At 40.0% G+C, this 19,336-nt stretch overlaps 2 protein-coding genes across 2 annotated transcripts in view; one reads left to right on the top strand and one right to left on the bottom strand.

Moving 5' to 3' along the window:
• MED12L (mediator complex subunit 12L) overlaps positions 1 to 19,336 on the top strand; it is a 354,867-nt gene that overhangs the window by 97,671 nt on the left and 237,860 nt on the right. Inside the window, exons 12-15 of the mRNA XM_052636382.1 lie at positions 4,495 to 4,626; positions 8,011 to 8,137; positions 10,620 to 10,834; positions 13,107 to 13,283. Of these exons, the coding sequence (XP_052492342.1) occupies positions 4,495 to 4,626; positions 8,011 to 8,137; positions 10,620 to 10,834; positions 13,107 to 13,283 (651 nt within the window). The remainder of the gene's footprint in view (positions 1 to 4,494; positions 4,627 to 8,010; positions 8,138 to 10,619; positions 10,835 to 13,106; positions 13,284 to 19,336) is intronic.
• GPR171 (G protein-coupled receptor 171) lies at positions 17,480 to 18,439 on the bottom strand. The gene has a single exon (XM_052636441.1). It carries the CDS (start codon positions 18,437 to 18,439, stop codon positions 17,480 to 17,482), a length of 960 nt encoding a protein of 319 aa, XP_052492401.1.

Below are 19,336 nucleotides of genomic sequence, written 5' to 3'. Positions count from 1 at the left end.
AGTGGGTAGCCTTTCCCTTCTCCAGGGGATCTTCCCAACCCAGATTTATTGCATTGCAGGTGGATTCTTTACCAGCTGAGCCACAAGGGAAGCTCAATTATGTTTCTGTTGTTGCATGTCTAACTCTGATTATTCTGCCTACCATATACTTATTTCTCCTTTTGTTCTTCTCAGGTTTTTAAATTCCATTTTTTTCCTTCTGTCTTTCTCTCTCTTTTTTTTTTTTTGGCTTGCCACTCGACTTATGGAATTCTAGTTCCCCAACCAGGGATTGAACCCAAAACTGGGTCCCAGCAATGAAAGCACAGAGTCCAAACCCCTGGACCACCCCTGTTCATCTCGGATTTGAAATTTAACTCATTCCTCAAGCCTTTTCTTGAAAACCACTTTCTGAAACAACTAATGATTTCCTTCCATCTTCTCTCTCTACTCCTGTTAAATGTTTTTGGCTTTCTGAGATGATTTTTATTTTCTTTTTTTTTAATGCATCCAAATTATTTATATACGAGTATGACTGTTCCACTTAATGTATCATATCATTGAACACAGGTTTAGTTCTTATCTTGAGCTGCTAAATTACCTCAAATTTTTGCCTTGAAGTTATTTTGTTTTAAAATAATATTTGTTAAACTTCATTTTACTTATTGATTGTTTTAAAGAAGAGGGAGGTGCTTCATATTTTTAGACATTTGTTTACAGGATAAGAATGCATTTCAGCTTCCCGTATTTGAAGTCATGATGTCCTATTGACAGTTACTCAAATTAATTTGTAATATAGCATCTGGCAGGCAAATTGAAGCAGTCCTCTAATTTCTAAAAATTCTTTAGAGCAGAGCATTGCTGGGGCTGGGGGTGATGGGTGTCTGTACATGGATATCCTGTATGCCTGTTGAACATGTCTGATGGGGTGTACCCTGGGGCTGGTGTTCAGAGTCAGATAAACAGGAGCTCCTCCTTATTTGTGATAAGCAGCAGAATCTAGAAGAGACCTCTTGCTAAAACCACTTAAAATGTAAATCAAAATTTTCTGTAAATATGGGGATAGGAGGATGTTTGAATGGGAAGTTACCTTGGAAAGTAATGCTAAATTTTAAAAATTCATGTTATAACAATTTTTCAGTAGTAAAGAACAAAATGTTTTATGCTGCTGCTAAGTCACTTCAGTTGTGTCGGACTCTGTGCGACCCCATGGATGGCAGCCCACCAGGCTCCCCCGTCCCTGGGATTCTGCAGGCAAGAACACTGGAGTGGGTTGCCATTTCCTTCTCCAGTGCATGAAAGTGAAAGGTGAAAGTGAAGTCGCTCAGTCGTGTCCAGCTCTTAGCGACTCCATGGACTGCAGCCCACCAGGCTCCTCCATCCATAGGATTTTCCAGGCAAGAGTACTGGAGTGGGGTGCCATTGCCTTGACTCATATATAAATATATATGTAATTATTCATATTGCAGAGATAGTTTGCTTTCTCTGCAGGTTGGTATAATATCACCTGATTTTCCAATATGATCTTCTTCTAAGTTAGTCATTAAACTTTTAAATATCTTACTGTTTCTTTTAAAATTGGCATCTACTGAGCCTGCCTCTTATTCCTCCACTCCAATATCCTAAGGAAAGAGTGGCACCATTTGGCAGGCTGTTTGATATTCAGAAAGGAGTGTACTTTTTGGAATCTGGCCAGTGTTGGGAAATACTTATTGGTAAAATAGATTTTGAGATGTATAACTTTTTATGGGCACAAATTGATTAAAATTTTATATTTTAAAAACTCATATTTTAGTGCCACGTCTCACTGATTTTCTTAATTCCTAATGAGTACGTTTTGAGGCCACAAGCTGCAGTGAGTAGACTGCAGGCCTGTTTCTTCATGTTTGTATCTTGGTGTCTGTAAACTAGCATAGGTGGATGCTCATCACCTATGAGGGGCTTCCCTGGTAGCTCAGCTGGTACAGGAGACCTGGGTTCAATTCCTGGGTTGAGAAAATCCACTGGAGAAGGGATAGGCAACCCACTCCAGTATTCTTGGGCTTTCCTTGTGGCTCAGCTGTTAAAGAATCTGTGGGCAATGCAGGAGACCTGGGTTCAATTGCCCATGTGATGCGGAAGTGCAGGTGCCTAGACTCAGTCACTTTCCTCCCCCACCTTCAGAACAGTTTGCTGCCTTACAATGAGTTCCCTTTTCTGAGGGTAAACTTTTTGAGAACAAGGGCCAGATCTTTAAAATTCTGGTTTCCTCAAAGACTAGCATATCCTGGGTGCTTAATAAGTGTTCTTGGAAATGAATTCTCTTTTTCTTAAGACTGATTTTCTAGCATATTTCTGCCCCAAACCAGTGGGTCAGTTTCTTGATGTGTTAAAAAGAAGTCTTTTCCTTTATAGTTTCTTTCCTGTGCATTTCCAGGTCTAGGAGAGCCTGTAACTTGAGTAAGTCAATTATTCTTTGGTAGCACATTTTCATTTTGTTTGATGCAGAGGGAAAATAAAAAAATATAGATACAGACATGTAAATGTAGACATGTAGTAGACATGTAATGTAGACATGTAAATGTAGACATGTAATATAGACGTGCAGTAGACATGTAATGGAGACGTGCAGTAGACATGTAAATGTAGACATGTAATGTAGACATGTAATATAGACGTGCAGTAGACATGTAATGGAGACGTGCAGTAGGCATGTAATGGAGGCGTGCAGTAGGCATGTAACGGAGGCGTGCAGTAGGCATGTAACGGAGGCGTGCAGTAGGCATGTAACGGAGGCGTGCAGTAGGCATGTAATGGAGGTGTGCAGTAGGCATGTAACGGAGGCATGCAGTAGGCATGTAATGGAGGCATGCAGTAGGCATGTAATGGAGACATTGTAAATGTAGATATGCACATTGCTGATGAACTTATTTAAAACTGTTGGCTTTGTTTTTAAAGTAAGTTCTTTTGTTCTCTTTAATATTATAAAGCTAAGCATGCAGTGCATCACTGCATTGACATTTATATATTTGCTTTTCCTGGGATTAGATTGAATCCAGGAAGTCATTCCTCCCAATTTGCTTTCTTTTTAAAAGTGTTATGTTGTCTTTATACTTTGTGATTGAAATATTTCTCTTATTTTACATTAAAAGATTCAGAACTCTTTTTGAGATATCTGCCCTAGATAATTTAACATTTCTTTGTTTTAAGATAAAGAGTTTGACTGAGTTTAGGATAGGAAGTGTAAAAATTTTGGAATAAACTGATTTTCATGGTATGAATTGTCTGCTGGTATCTAAAAGATGATTAGGGAATCTTATCCTGGGATTATTCTTGAATGTCTTGTCAGAGTCCACAAACCATCTGAAATGTTGTGCTAAAGTACCTGTGTGTATATGTATGTTTTTCTTGGGCCTGTGCTCATAGCTGTCATAGTCTTAATTGAGCTTATGAATTCTGAAAAGTTAAGAGCTTCTCACATAGCTTATAAATGCTAGTACTGTGACTGTCTGGCCCTTTTGGCATAGTGTTTATGCAACCAAATGAATGTTAAAGATGTGCAGTTTATGTTCTGTGTCTGGAGGCATAGATCCTCTATAAGGAAGGTGAGATTGCACAAAAGGACAATCCCCCTTCTTACTGTAAACCCCACCATCGCGCCCGCTGTAACCGTTTCTTGGGTCCCTGTGACCATTCTCTGACTCTTCCCGTCCTCAGTGTGTGGTCTCATGTCTAGGCCACGGCAGCTACAGCTGGTAGTTCTGGAGGCAGTGCTGAGCCCTACACTGATGTGGGCTCCCATCTTTTGTTAACTGGGTCTGCTTGTAACCCTTGCTCCTTTCCGTGCCTGGGTGTCACTCTTCATGCTTGTTGTTTCTAAGGCAGCAGGTTTTGATCAGCAGCCCTCCAGTTTGTTCCTTGCAATTCCTCCTTGGACTGGATGACTCGCTAGCCTGGCTTGTTGGGATTATGTGTTGATTGAGGCTGTGAGTAAGGGCCCAAGGGGGTCAGCAGCGGAGTGAAGCTGGTATTTGGGCTTTGTACCAGCTGTTCTTTTTTTTTCTTTTTCTTTTTTGAGGTTTATATTTGTTTCTTTTTTTCCCTATCTTTTTATTTAATTTAGTCGGAGCCTAATTACTTTACAGTATTGTAGTGGTTTTTGCCATACATTGATATGAATCACGGGTTTACATGTGTTCTTGATACTCAGTAGTCGATGTCCCTTTCTGCTTCCTTTGAATTCTGGATGCTTGACGGGGCTGGGTTATGATCTGTGCAAGTGAAGGCATATGCAAGGAAACTCTAATTCTCTTGGAATTATCACAGACTCAGCTGTTCTAAGTGATTTCCGTCCTTGTGACTAAAGTTTTACTCTTTATACCTCAATTGAAATAGATCTGGGAACACTTTCTGAAATGACTGTACTAAGAAGAAAGCTTCAACAGTTTAAATTTTCTGCTGCCTGCATCCTAACTCTCATTCATCAGGTGAGTGTTTCATGTGACATGGCTGGTATCCATTTCTCTTGGTCCTTAGGTTGCCCCCAACGATGAAGCTGTGGTGACGCTGCTGTGTGAATGGGCTGTGAGCTGTAAACGGTCAGGCAAGCACAGGGCGATGGCTGTGGCAAAACTCCTGGAGAAGAGACAAGCGGAAATCGAGGCAGAGGTAGACTTGACTTTCTTTCTGCTTGTTGTTAACAATACTGCTTTGAATGGGATTCTGTTTCTTACTTTCATTGTGCTGTTTTTTCTTTTCTTTTTAAAAGAAAAAGGAAGAATGTACAAATTCACATAAGGACTTCATAGCATGACCCCTCTAAGTTGATGAAGCCCGTAATTTATATTCTGGACTAATTTAAAATCAAACTTTAAAATCTGACTTAGAATGGAAATCTCCCTCTGTGAGGTTATATATGTCTGTACGTTTGGTGTTCTATACCTTTTATGTATATGTGCACACGTGTGTTTAATGAATATGGATATACTTTCTTGAGGCCATTGTGACTGTGAGATTACAGACGCCGATTTGTGTTCATTTTTGAGACTGTGTTCTGGCCCCAGAGAGAGCAGTTAAAGCTTCTGGAGTCGATTGGAAAGGAACCAACAAAGCTAACGTCGCCAGCATAGTGTTGTTGAAGGAGAGCATCAAAATGAGGCTTCCTTTCCTCCTTTCTAGGGGTGGAGAAGGTGTGTGCGTGTTCTGACCAGGCTGTCACTTCTCACCTGGATAACTGTGGGGTCTCCTGCCCCCTGTCTCTGTCTCTTCCCCCTCCCTACCACCCTCCACACAGCCTCCAGTGCTGACTTTTCACCATGGAAACGGATCATATTGTCCTCTTCCTAAAACACCTGATGGCTCCTTCTCAAGACCGACAGAGCCTCACCTGAGCCGCCCACCTGCCCTTCCCACCTCGTCCCCTGCTCCCGTAGATCACTCACAGCTCCGGCCGCCCTGGTCTTCCTGTCCATTCCACACTCACATTCCTCTTGGGGCCTTTGCTCTTGTTGTTGCCTCTGAGTGGCATGTTCTGTTCCCCCTTTTCACGGCCGTTGCCGTTTCAGGAGGCGTCACTTCCTTGTCTAGCATTCCTGGCTCAACACGTGGCACCTGCTCAGGAGACTCCCTCATCACCTCATCTGCGCTTCGGCCTGTCTTTCTCAGGCCATTCTGGTTTACTTTTCCCTATCGCCTCTATTTTTAATGCCTGTGAGTGTAAGCTTGACAACAGGGGCTTTGCTCACTCCGTTCAGTGTTGCACTACTGATGATACACCTGCTTCTCATGACAGTATTAACAAAAATGAAATAGGAAGAATATTTTCATAGACATCTCCTTTTGTTGGGAAAGCACCTTTCACCAAATACAGAGGGTCATGTTGTTGAAATTGGGGCTTAAAGATATTCACGCTAAGGTGTAAACCACATAGCCCCTTTTTATAAGGGCCAAATTAAGAAAAGCATTTCATTGCTTTTTTCCCTACATATTTATGAATGGACTATATTCTAAAGAGAAGTGCAGTGGTTAAACTTTAGTTAACTAAAGGTGATTCCTCAAATTACATTGCTCCTACTATATACTTTTTTGTGTGTCTTCCCTTCCCTCTTTGTGTGTCCCAGAAGACACACACACATAGATGACTATTATTTTAATAGATTTGAATGTATCCATCTCTAAAAATGTATTCTTTTAGAGATGTTTAAGATAATTGATTTCTACTAAACACCATATTCAAAATTTGACTCTTATAAAGGGGATGGATTGAAGAAATCGTATCTAATATAATAGTGTTTTAATGCTAAAATGGATAATGAAAATGGGAAGAAACAAACAAAGGGATAGCAAAAAGAACAGAAAATGAGGTTCTGATTGCTTTTAAACTGTTCCTTTGCTGGTCTTCTAGTTCTGGCCTTAAGAATATAGAAGTTAAACAGCTTCTCTAGATAGGTTTCCTGAACTGTGGAGATTCCTGGAGGTTCTGAGAGAGCTAATTGGTGAAGTGTGATGAGGAAAAGAATCTTGTTAGAGGGATATTTGACCCATTACTTCCTAACATACTCGTAAATTCACCACCTGACAAAAGCAAACACAGAACAATCAAACTCAATAATACATGCCCAATGTAGTTCATGAGAAATGCTGGGCTGGAGGAGGTGCAAGCTGGAATCAAGATTGCCGGGAGAAATGTCATGAGAAATGCTGGGCTGGAGGAAGTGCAAGCTGGAATCAAGATTGCTGGGAGAAATGTCAATAACCTCAGATATGCAGATGACACCACCCTTATGGCAGAAAGTGAAGAGGAACTAAAAAGCCTCTTAATGAAAGTGAAAGAGGAGAGTGAAAAAGTTGGCTTAAAGCTCAACATTCAGAAAACGAAGATCCTGGCATCTGGTCCCATCACTTCATGGGAAATAGATGGGGAAACAGTGTCAGATTTTATTTTTTTGGGCTCAAAAATCACTGCAGATGGTAGTTGTAGCCATGAAATTAAAAGACACTTACTCCTTGGAAGGAAAGTTATGACCAACCTAGATAGCATATTGAAAAGCAGAGACATTACTTTGCCAACAAAGGTCTGTCTAGTCAAGGCTATGGTTTTTCCTGTGGTCATGTATGGATATGAAGGTTGGACTGTGAAGAAAGCTGAGTGCCAAAGAATTGATGCTTTTGAAGTGTGGTGTTGGAGAAGACTCTTGAGAGTCCCTTGGACTGCAAGGAGATCCAACCAGTCCATTCTGAAGGAGATCCCATTCTGGGATTTCTTTGGAAGGACTGATGCAGAAGCTGAAACTCCAATAATTTGGCCACCTCATGCGAAGAGTTGAATCACTGGAAAAGACTGATGCTGGGAGGGATTGGGGGCCGGAGGAGAAGGGGATGACAGAGGATGAGATGGCTGGATGGCATCACCGACTTGATGGACATGAGTTTGGGTGAACTCTGGGGGTTGGTGATGGACAGGGAGGCCTGGCACCTGGCCTGGTTCATGGGGTTGCAAAGAGTCGGACATGACTGAGCAACTGAACTGAATGAGTAGTTTATTGTATTGTACTGTATTACGCATTCAGTGGTTATTTATACCATGCTGTGTAGCATTTATAATCACACGAATAATGTTTTTCACAGGAGTTCTTTGAAATTGTTTGAGTTATTTTGGGGCATTTGCTTCCCTGATTGTTCATTTGGTAAAGAATCTGCCTACAATGCAGGAGACTTGGGTTCGATCCCTGGGTTGGAACGATCCCCTGGAGGAGGGAAAGGTTACCCACTCTAGTATTCTGGCCTGGAGAATTCCATGGACTGTATAGTCCATAGATGGGGTGTCAAAGAGTTGGATACGACTGAGCGACTTATCACTTTCTTTCACTTTCTCTTAACTTTCAGAAATTATATTCGTTTATGATGCATGGTCCTCAAATAAGTATAGAGATCTCAATTTTGCATGTTTTATCCAAGAATGTAAATGTTAATGAAAAACCAACACATTTCTTGACTCATTGTGAGTGTACTTGTCTTTAATAATTAACTTTGCTTGTTTGTTTTTAATCTCAGAGATGTGGTGAATCCGAAGTCTTAGATGAGAAGGAGTCCATTTCCTCAGCCTCCCTCGCTGGATCTAGTTTACCTGTTTTCCAGAACGTTCTTCTAAGGTTTTTAGATACACAGGCCCCCTCGTTGTGTAAGTAAAGATCTTTGCTTCTAGATCTTAAACAAGGGAATTGACCTTTTTTTGGGAACTGATCTTTTTTCTCCCTTACCTGTAATCTTATCAGTGTAATTTGCAGTGAATATGCTGCGTATTTTACTGAACAAAATTTGGGGGCAGTTATCAGTGGATGCTTTTATGACAGTCTTCAAAGACTTGAACGTTTCTGGAGTTTTAGTAGTTAAAACAATAGGTCCGTTTGTTCTCTTGTATTTGATGGATTAATTTTCCCTTTCTAGATCTTTCTTAACCAGAAGAGTGGCATTAAGGTCCTGTGACGCTCACGACAGTTATTGTGATGATGAACTTCTCTTCTTTCCCTGTTTCCTAAGTTTCTGATTTTCCAACTTCTAATGTTAAAACGGGGCAAAGGTGAAGCAAAGGTACCTTAGAAGCAGGTTTCTGATACACGGAAATGATTTGTGAAGATGGTCGACGGCTTGTCTATGCTCTCTTAGTTGTTCGTGTTCTATCATGTTCTTTTTGTGTCTTAATTATTCCACTGCTGGTGGGGAGTAGGGTGGGGATGGGGAATAAACAACCACCAAGTGGGTTTATACTGTGGGTGGAAACTTGAAAAAAAATCATTTGTGTAAGCTCAGTTGGCTTAATCTTATTTTGAGGTTTTTATTTGATGAAGTACAGCAGGGAGTATCTTATCTTCAGTTCAGTTCAGTTCAGTTGGTCAGTCATGTCCGATTCTTTGTGACTCCAGGAATTGTAGCATGCCAGGCCTCCCTGTCCATCACCAACTCCCGGAGTCCACCCAAACCCATGTCCATTGTGTCGGTGATGCCATCCAACCATCTCATCCTCTGCTGTCCCCTTCTCCTCCTGCCCTCAATCTTTCCTGATACTTACAGTATCATGGTCTTTTCAAATGAGCCAGCTCTTTGCATCAGGTGGCCAAAGTATTGGAGTTTCAGCTTCAACATCAGTCCTTCCAATGAACACCCAGGACTGATCTCCTTTAGGCTGGACTGGTTGGATCTCCTTGCAGTCCAAGGGACTCACAAGAGTCTTCTCCAACACCACAGTTCAAAAGCATCAATTCTTCAGCACTCAGCTTTCTTCCTAGTCCAACCGTCACATCCATACATGACTATAGATGATGGTGGACCAACAGAAAAATGGCAAAAAGTGACAGGAAAGGGAAAAAAAGTGTGGGAGGCAGAACAGGAAAGTATCTATGGAGGAGAGAGAGATGAAGCCGCAAGAAATAGTGCTGCTTTGACTCCTCTGAGGAGGACCTCATTTTCAGTTGAGTGACGCCTGGGGGTGAGGTTTTTTTAGGTTCTTGGTGGCTATCCTAGGGTAAAGAAGAACAAGAACCTGAGCCAAACTGGTGATTGGAACAGAGGAAGCGCTGAAGCCCGGAGAAAGACAGGAGAGATTCTGGAGAGGAGAAACTGTGTTGTCGGTAATGGCAGTTAGCAGTCGGATGTACCTTGTGTCCTAGGGGAGACAGACACTTGGTCTTTGGTCCCCTCATCTCATCCCCATTCCTGTTCTTGCTTTGGGAAAAAGTTCTTCCTCCTGTGCCTGGCTTGCTCTGGATCTTGTTTATTGCTTTGTCAGGGAACGCTCTTCTGCTTCTCTGAAGAGTTTTCTCTCGCCATAGAGTTTGGAGGTGAGCAAGAACAGACATACAGGCTTAAGATTTTAGGGCTCTGAGTTTAGTGTTCCCTGGGTCCATCTGTCGTCTTTCTCAGTGTTTGAGTGTGATGGTACCAGGGCCTGAGCTTTGTAGCTTAGTCTTAGTAGTTTAATCATTTTTAACCTTATCTCAACGGTAGAGATACAAAGTTTGAGAGTGTAGTTGCAATATTAAAAGTCATAAGTTAAATAGCTTACTTATGAATTTTAAAAGATGGCAGAGCTTCATCTTGGGGCCCTTTTTATTGTATTGTTCCTTTTCCTTTTCAGTGGATTCTACTCACTAGCTTTTTTCAGATACCATCTGAATTATGGTTCTGTTGTGATGTCTCCTTTTAAAAAGTGCTCCATTCCCACCCCACCACCCCCCTTCCCCCGAGTATACAGATGCTCAAAGTAGAACAGACAGATATGAATCATGAATCATAACAGTTATAAAAGTAAAATGCGAGGAGAGTAATCTCGCCTTGCTTTTTTTTCCCTCTTACCTGAAATTTTGTGTGTTTACACGGTTACTTAAATGGTCATTCATTTGCCAGGGACCACTACCTTTAATTTTGAGATGGTGCCTTGAACACTGGATGCTGTTTTGCAGGTACAGTGGGGACAGAACTGGTGTACTGGTTCTGCAATGGAAGCTAGACTTCTGTAGCGAATTTTCCAATAAATCCTTTATTTAAAAAAAAAGAGAAAATAGGAAAAATAGTGAAAATTTTAAGCCTGAGTGCTTGTCTTTGTTCTTTTTCTCCCCTCCTCAGTCAGGGAAACTGAACTCTTGATGGCCTTTGTCTCCTCACAGCGGATCCAAACAGCGAATGCGAGAAGGTGGAGTTCGTCAACCTGGTGCTGCTCTTCTGCGAGTTCATCCGGCACGACGTCTTCTCCCACGACGCCTACATGTGCACCCTCATCTCTCGGGGAGACCTGTCTGTCACCGCCTCCACGCGACCGCGGTCGCCAGCAGGAGAAAATACGGACGAGCACTATCCAAAGGACCACGACATGAAAATGGAGGTACGGTCCTGGGAGGGGCCCCCGCCTTGGACCTGAACTGTGCTGGGAATCACTTTTGGAAGGGTTGCATGCTGGTGGAAGGGTGATGGCTTTTCAGTTGTAGTCTCTTGTTTCAAAGCTCATTTATTGCTGCTTCTCACTGACACAACAAAATTTGGACTATAGTTTATATCTTCTAGAATTTTCTTCTGGGTATGCTAAAACTGAAAAGATTCGACAGGCCATCACATTTTTCACTGAATTGGAATTGTGTGCTTCCAGTTTTATGTATTTCTAATCTCCAGTTTTACTGTAATGTTTAGCTTCAAATTTGGACTTGTTTTGGCCCTGATGTCATGACTGTTTTTATTCTAAATAGCATCTTTCCCCCAATGTCTCATTACTTATATCGCTGTTTGATACTTATATTGCTGTTTTATACGTATGTTTTAGTCATAACACATTATATTTTCATTTCAATTAATTGCAAATTTAATCTATCTTTCAAACTTAGAATTGCGCTTTTCAGCAAATTACTTTATGCTGTGAGTATGACTTTATCATTTTCTGCCAATTTTCTGATATTTTGGACATTGTTCCAGGTACTTATGGGACTTTTCAAGGCCAAAAACATGAAGTTGGTGATGGGAAATAATAGAAAATTGTTAGAGATTATGATAGTTTCTGAAAAATAAAGCCTCATGTTGGTCCTGTGAGAGTTTCAGCATATGCTGTTATGATATTTTACAATAATGGCTATCTTTGTAATTTAAAAATGTGCCTTTAGAATTGCACACGTGAATTTATAGTTTATACTCTTAAATATTTTTGAAAATTACTTGTTTAATATGAATACTTTTGTTTCTAAATTTGTCCACAGTAAAAAAGTTAGAGTAAAACATAAAATTACTTTACCTGTTTATGCTTTTTCTATGTTTCTCTGTCTCTCTCTTTTTTGTTTCCTGTTTTTGCACATCAAGGTATTTTGTATGTTAAATATACTTAGATTTTTCTTACTAAGGCTAGTTGGTGAGCATGTGACTGGGAATAGCCCCAAGAAGGCAATTATGGTCAGTTTGGTTTTAATCAGGAAGTTTGCAATTTTTTTCTTGAAATAGCACGGAAGTTAAATCTTTTTTATCATGAGGACAAAGAACGTGACTTTGTAAAGCAGTGTGTATCTTAACTTCCTTTTCTTTTATTGAAGAAAAACACACTGAGGGGAAAAGAGACATAAGATGACTTAATGTCACTGTCATGTTTTAGCTTCAGCTTCTTAATGAACTACAAAATTTACAATGTGACTTTCTTTCTCTGGCAATTATCAGGAACAGACTATTATGGCGCATATGGGCATTGACTCAGGAACTACTAATATTTTTGATGAAGTAGACAAGAATGACTTTAAAACTGACTTTGTTTCGGAATTTCCAGTAGGTTCAACCTTCCAATTCTTATTGACCATGAACCCCTCCTCCCCTACCTCTATCCCCCGCTGTCTCCTCCTTCTGCCCCTTGCCTCGTGTATTGGCATGACCCCTGTACTTGTGACGTAAGTGTCTTTCTCTGGAATGAATTCCACCCCAGGCCACAGTTCATCATCTCACGCTGCTGTCTCATTTCAGTTCATCCTCAGTTTTCGCTGCAGTCCCTCCTCCTGTAAATTAAAACACTCTCATCCTCCTGGTTGACCGTGACTCCTTTGTTTAGAGATCATTATCTCTCAGGAATCCATGAATATTTTCATCAGGACAGGACATGTTGATTTGCTGGATGTATGTTCAGCTTCTAAATAACAGCTTTCCTGGCTCTGGACTTCTTGTACATGCTTCTGCTTCATCTCGGCATAATTACAAAGTGTTCTTCCTCATGGATCTCAGTGTGTAACTAACTCTTTATGAAAGCACATGTTGGTTGGGGTACAGACTAAAACCTTTGTATCTGTTTTTCATGAGCTTTATAAGTGAATTATTTCTTTGTGTATGTTTTTGTAGGAAATGTAGCCCTATGAGGAAGACACTTAGTTATCAGTCTAATTTTATCCCTGGTCCTCTGGGAAATGGAGCCGTGCACATTTCTTACCTGTGTGTGTGGTTGCCACTTTCTCATCTTTGGAACGGGGGATGATGCTCCTGATCTGAATGTGAAATTTGTGGAAATTGACACAGTTCATTATTTTGCTAATGTTTAAATAAGGAGAAGATATGGTACGAGTGTCTTGTGTGTTGGAGTTGTGTGCTTTGGTTTCGCGCTTTTCATTTACAGTCTCCAACGTTTGTTTTACATGACTTAGATTTTTTCTCCCATGCCTGGAGAGTCCTGTGAGAGTGCCAACCCTTCTCTGGGCAGAAGAATGTCAGTTAATGGTGAGAAGCTGTTGAAGAGAGAAAAACCAAGGGAGTTGATTTTTCCATCTAATTATGACCTCCTACGACACCTGCAGTATGCAACCCATTTTCCCATACCTCTGGTAAGTCGCTTGTCAGTTGGCAAGCTGATCATTTCATTATAGGGTCATTGATTATTCAACTGCTTGCCTGAGTACTACATATGAAAGAGGTGAGTTTTTTGTATTCACTACCTGCTTTTGTTTGTTATGGTTCTTACCATGTAGCTTATGTGCTCGTGTAGTCTACATTTGTGGTATCGTACTACTGACATTTAGCAAAATTTTTCACATTAGTATACTTGTACTAACAGCATCTGAGTCACTGCAAATGATGTTGGTATGTATTTCCCTACTTCGATTTGAAACTCATTTACTAAGTAGCTTTTATCTGCACTGTATTGTGGTAGGTACTTTTGGCATTGTACAGATGAGTAAGAACTTTTGAGCACAGAAAAGATGAAAAAGATAGGGAGACAAATGTCTATAAAATGACAAGCCCCAGAATAAGTGAAATAACTTGAGTAAAAACCCAAGTGTCCACTGAAAAGTGAACCGTTTGACTTTCCCAGAGCTCTTCTGCTACTCTGAAAGAATAAAGATGGGAGGAGGGGAAAACATCTGGTTGAAAAATTGGCTCATGCTTCATAGAAAAGGTCATATATATATGTGATGGACTTGGATTTCCACTTGTTGACTTTAAGAACTGGATGATAGCACATGGGAAACAGTTGCTGGGAAATTTAGTGTTTGAGTCATAACAAGTGATGTGGTTTATTTTGAAGGGAAACAAGATTAGTTTTCTGCTATATGTTATGAAAATTGGGCCAAAATTTATAACAAAAAAATTCTTAGGTTCACTATCCTTTTTCATGGAATTTTATTTTACCTTATTTCAGTGAGTCTTTTTTTTTAAATAGAAGACTATTATTACTACTATTTTTAAAAAAAATGTAATTGTGAGGTGCATATTATATTATTTCCTGGACACCTTTGAGGAGCTTTGATCTCTAGGCTAAATAGTTTCTTAAATTTTTTTATTTTTTTGGTTATTTTTGAACATTCTCTGAAATGACTTTCAAAATCACTACACCCATATATTTCATTTTCTTGTTACAATTAAGAACCCCTTGTTAATTATCCTATGTCTAGGACTATATTGAAAGTAACTAAAATTGTTTCTTTTTCATCACTGGTTGAATATACCAATATTTTTCATCTGCTGCCTGTGGGCATCACTCATTTTCTACATATTGGAACAACTTCACAGTGTATTTAGGGCAGCAGAAACAGTAGCTTGATATTTTAGATAGATAGATATTTAGTTCTTGAAGAATTCATGGGTGAACTATCATGATGTCTGATTTGTTTTAAAAGAGTCAAAAAGATTTCATATTGAAGTCTAGAGTTGAGTTAATATTAATGTACTGGTGTTAATGTCCTGGTTTTGATGAATACATCGTGGTACGTAAGGCTTTAGCTCTAGGGCAAACTAGATGAAGAAGATATGGGAACTGTCTGTACTATCTTTCTGCTTTATCTGTAAATTTTAAATTATCCCAAAATGTGTATTTGGAAAAAATAGGGGAAAGGAAGGAAATGTGGCAGAAACTTGAAAATGGTTGAGACTGGTTGAGGGTTCTGTGCTCTTCTCCTGGGTGAGCAGTGCTTTGCAGGGCTCCCTGTGTGTGTGGGTGTGAGAGCAGGGGGCTGCGAGAGCGTGCGCTTCTTTCCTCTGTGATTGTGAATTCATGTGATCTGTGGTGACACAGCTGTTCCCAGCACTTAAATTCTCAAGACTGTCCTCTTCTTTAGAGGAAAGAGCGTGAATGATTCCCAGGGACCAAGTCTCCTGATGGATTATGACAGAATTCAGCTGTGATGCGAAATCATAAAAGAGCTGCTAGAAAATTGACATTAGAGGGTAGAATTTTTTAATAGCCTTCTATTACCAGTTGTCTGGAAGTGCCTTTACTGTGAGTGTAATTGAGACTAAACCATCAGAAAAGGGGAAATAAAAGCGTATACTAGTAAAACTGCCATTGTGGATGCTGTAGTGAGTCTGACTCGCCTATTATGCACATGAGAATACAAGAATATGATTTAAAAATAAAAAGTTTGTTTTTTATTGCCCCTGCCCCCACTTTGTCTCTAAAATGTGGCTCTAGTGAGTGAAGGCCAAGGAGAGAAGACTAAAAGGCACCTTGACTAAAAGATTCAGAAAAGTAAGCTAGTTTCATATATGCTCTTGTATGAATGATGTCTTCATGTGCTCATCAGTAAGACTGTGCTCTCAGTGGGCCACCAAGCCCAGGTCCTAGTGTCCAGGCATTCAGCCAGCCTCTGCCACAGATCATTTAGGGTCATTTAGACCCTATCTGTGTCAGACATGTGATACCGACAGGGCTTCCTGTCATTAACCACTAGCCCGCTGGGGCTGGTGCAGTGCCTGCCATGTTAGAGGTGTCATGGGCACTTTTTTGGGTGCCTTTTCTCATGTACTGTTCTCCTTAGACTATACATCCTCAGACAATGTGTAGTAAAGCTATGGGCAGGAGTTGTCCAAGGTTCAGCTGTCAGAAAATAGTTCGAGGCACAGAGCTAAAAAATGAGTCTGGAATTCAAACTTGTTACTTTTCAGGAACACCGTTTCTTTTCCCTTCCTTCCTTCCTTTTCTTCCCTCTTTCCTTATTTTTCTTTGTCTTTCTCTCTCCCTTTATTCCCTCCTACCGTCCCTCCTATCCTTTGAGATCATTTATTTATTTATTTTAGTTCTCTTTATTTTATTTATTATTATTATTATTTTTTTACTGTACAGTATTGTATTGGTTTTGCCACACATCAACATGAATCGGCCACAGGTGTACACGTGTTCCCAGTCCCAAACCGCCCGACATCATTTATTTTTATTGAGGTAGTGTTGATTTATAACGTTAGAGATGTTTCACGTGTAAACATTTTATTTCTACTGCGGTATCCCCCGCAGCGTGCTCACCACCCAAAACTTAGTTTCCCTTTGTCACCAAACAGCTGATCCCCGTTACCCATGTCACCCTCCTCCTCTGGTGACCACTACTCTGTTCTCTGTGTCTGCGTGTTTGTTTTTGCTCAAACAACACCATTTCTTAATAATTGCATTACTGATTGTTTTGATGTGGGCTTTTATAATGGAAACAAAAGCAATACAAAGTCTTATAAATGCTTATCTTGATTTTTCAGTCTTCCTCCCGTAAGTGAGTCTTCATTTAATACCGTCTACTGAACCCTTTCTGCTTTACTCGAATTTGAGAGGATTGGATCCGTGTGACTCTGAGAGTGGAGCCACGCACACATTGCATGGCTGGGCCCCCCATGGGGTCACACTCAACTCTAGGACCTGGGGGCACACTTCAGCTAAGCTCATGCTGCTTTCTTTCTAAGAAGTCCTTGAAATGTGGAGCCGACGTGTCTATTTCAAGGCTATTTGACTGGTGCTAGTTTTCCATACCTTTGATGTGAGTTCCAAAACAGTAGTTTTAGCAGTTAGTATAACTTAACATCCCCCCACTTGAAAATGTTATGGGGTATGTTCTTTACTGCTACAAATAAATAGAAGAAATCACTGAATTTGTCATTACTAACAGTAGAAAAATCGTTATTTATAACTTATAGGTAGAATATAAGGTACATTCAAAAACCATGCTTTTCCGAGCCTTTTTATAAGTAAAAAATTGTAAGCTACTGTGGTAGGACACACTTAGATGTTAAAAATTGGAGCATTGAGCCAAAAAGTTACTGTTTTTAAGTGATGGATTAAAAATCAATCAGGCTCAGGTGGTTTCAGGTAAGAACTCACTCCCCCCCCTCCCTTTTTTTAAAAAAGTGATCTAAAGGGCTTTAAAGTGTGTTGCTAAAGGGCTTTCTGGCAACTCACATAGAGAATATTTTGCGTATTTTTATCAGAAGTCAGCTCCAGGCCTTTAAATTAATACCTAATGAATATTTCAGACTCTGTCATAGAACTCATTTAGGTTTTAAGGATATTGCAGGGTTTATATTGGTTCAACAAGACTTTTTAGTTTTTTGTTTTTTTTGTACAAACATTTGTATTAAGGAGCATCAACAACCACAAGAGTACAGTTGGGCTTGTATTCAGAAACAGTTTCTCAGTAAACCAAGCCGCATTTGCCCTCTGTCTGTATTTTTACTTACGGAGGCTCTTTTCTCCCTCCTTCCCAGGAGTTTGTACACTTGATTGTCTAGTGAGGCAAGAAGTTATAGCATGAAAAAAATCCTGTATTTATGCATTGTTTTCAGACCTTGATTTTTCTTTTTGAGCCTTGGACTCCTTATGGGAAGCAAATGTCTCAGTGATCTTTAATCGGAAAGCTTTTGAGAGATGATAGTACAGGATTGGATCGAAACACAGATTGGACACAGCCAGGAGCAGTGTGGCCTCTTTTGCCTTGAAAAGTGAAATCCTGGTGGAACAGTCAGATATGACCTCTGTCTGGCTGAGGGTGTATGGGATTCGGACAATGTGATAAGGAACAAAACATATGAGGTAGCCTGTAGTCACCAAAAGTATACTGACGAGAGCTCTCTTCACGTTTGGATAATTTTCATTATCTTTGTTTCTGTAGAGTTGTCGAATTACAAGGCAGTTAGATATTAAGATGATGGCTGAGAAATTGAAGAATATTGCTATACTTATGAAATTTGTCAGCAAATGCCAGTTTCTTCCAAACTCATTTTTGAATTCCATGCAGCCCACGTTGGGCTTTTCCTTGATGTCTTTGATGGGAATGATCATGTTTGGCACCATTATAAGAAGGACCATTAGCCACACAACAGCCGATATCATTTTAGCAAACCCAGGTTCTTGTATTCGATAAATCTTGGAGGTGTGTGTCAACTGAAGACAGCGATCAATGCTAACGAATGCTAAGAAGATTATAGATAAGTACATATTGATGTAGATGAGGCAGGCTGTCACTTGGCAGTGGAATATCCTCAGCTTCCAGGGTGCGACACCCAAGTCAACAGTGATTTTCACTGGTAATGCCAGAGTGAGCAGGAAATCAGCTGTAAGCAAATTAATTAAGTATATGCTCACACACCTGTGATTTGTGTTTCTCTGTATGAAAGCCCAGGTTGCAAAACAACTTCCAATAATTCCAATGAGGAAAACTAAATAAAAGAAATATGTGAATGGCTCTAGGTCTCTGTAAACTGGGCAGAAGGTAGAACTGTTGGTCATCTTCAAGGACAGTAGGGATGATTGTCCAGAAAGAACAAAGACAAAAAGCTCCAAAGAATCTGTTTAAAAAAAACAAAAAAACAAAACAAAACAAATGAGAGGGAAGGGAGGTTAGTAATTCAAATTAGAAATTGTTTTCTTCAAACAGAATTATATTCCTGAAACCATGGTCTCAATGACTCTGCTTCTTAGAATTTTATTGGTGAAGTTACTTGATGTGTGGATTGGTGGGAACATCTTTGATTACGAGGAAGGAAGCCTGGGGTTTCCATGGTCTGATTTTGTGATTTTGGGAAATCCCGTGTAAGTTGCTGCTAGAAGGGATATTTTTGACTTCACACTTTTGCATCCTGATAGCTTGTTTGTAACCAGTTGGGTTGGAAGTTAGTTTGTAGAGGAAATAAGTGAACTGAATTTCTGAGAAATAGAGGAAACAAAAGGTTTGGTTGCGGCTGAGCCTGAATTGCTCTCAATGAGGCTTCCTGGCTTTTGTTTTCATAGGTTGATAGAACTCTTCATGCTGGAGAAACCTAGGTGGAGAGGGGAGGTGAGAGGGGACAGAAAATTGTACTAAAATCTAAAAGATTTTTATTTAAATAATAGGCCTTTTGTTGTGTAACCTACCAGAACAGTTTTACAATCAGAATTTCGTTTCATTTTTCTTTTTTAACAGAAGTTGTAGGATTAGCATCTGGTCTTTGCCTGATGTTCTGGATTATGATGGTGTAGACCTGTCCTGTCTGGTTTGGGAACCTACAACCACAGATGACCATTAAGCCCTTGAAAAGTTACCAGTCCAAACTGACTTGTGCTGTAAGTGCAAAGTACACACTGGGTCTTAAAAAATATTTAGTATGAAATATTATAAAGAGTAGTCACTACTTGCACTATTCTTAC

The sequence above is a fragment of the Budorcas taxicolor genome, chromosome 1 (assembly GCF_023091745.1).
Source record: "Budorcas taxicolor isolate Tak-1 chromosome 1, Takin1.1, whole genome shotgun sequence".
In the NCBI taxonomy this organism is placed as follows: Eukaryota; Metazoa; Chordata; class Mammalia; order Artiodactyla; family Bovidae; genus Budorcas; species Budorcas taxicolor.
Note: the sequence above shows the minus strand (reverse complement) of the source record. Positions and strands in the feature narration are given on the sequence as shown.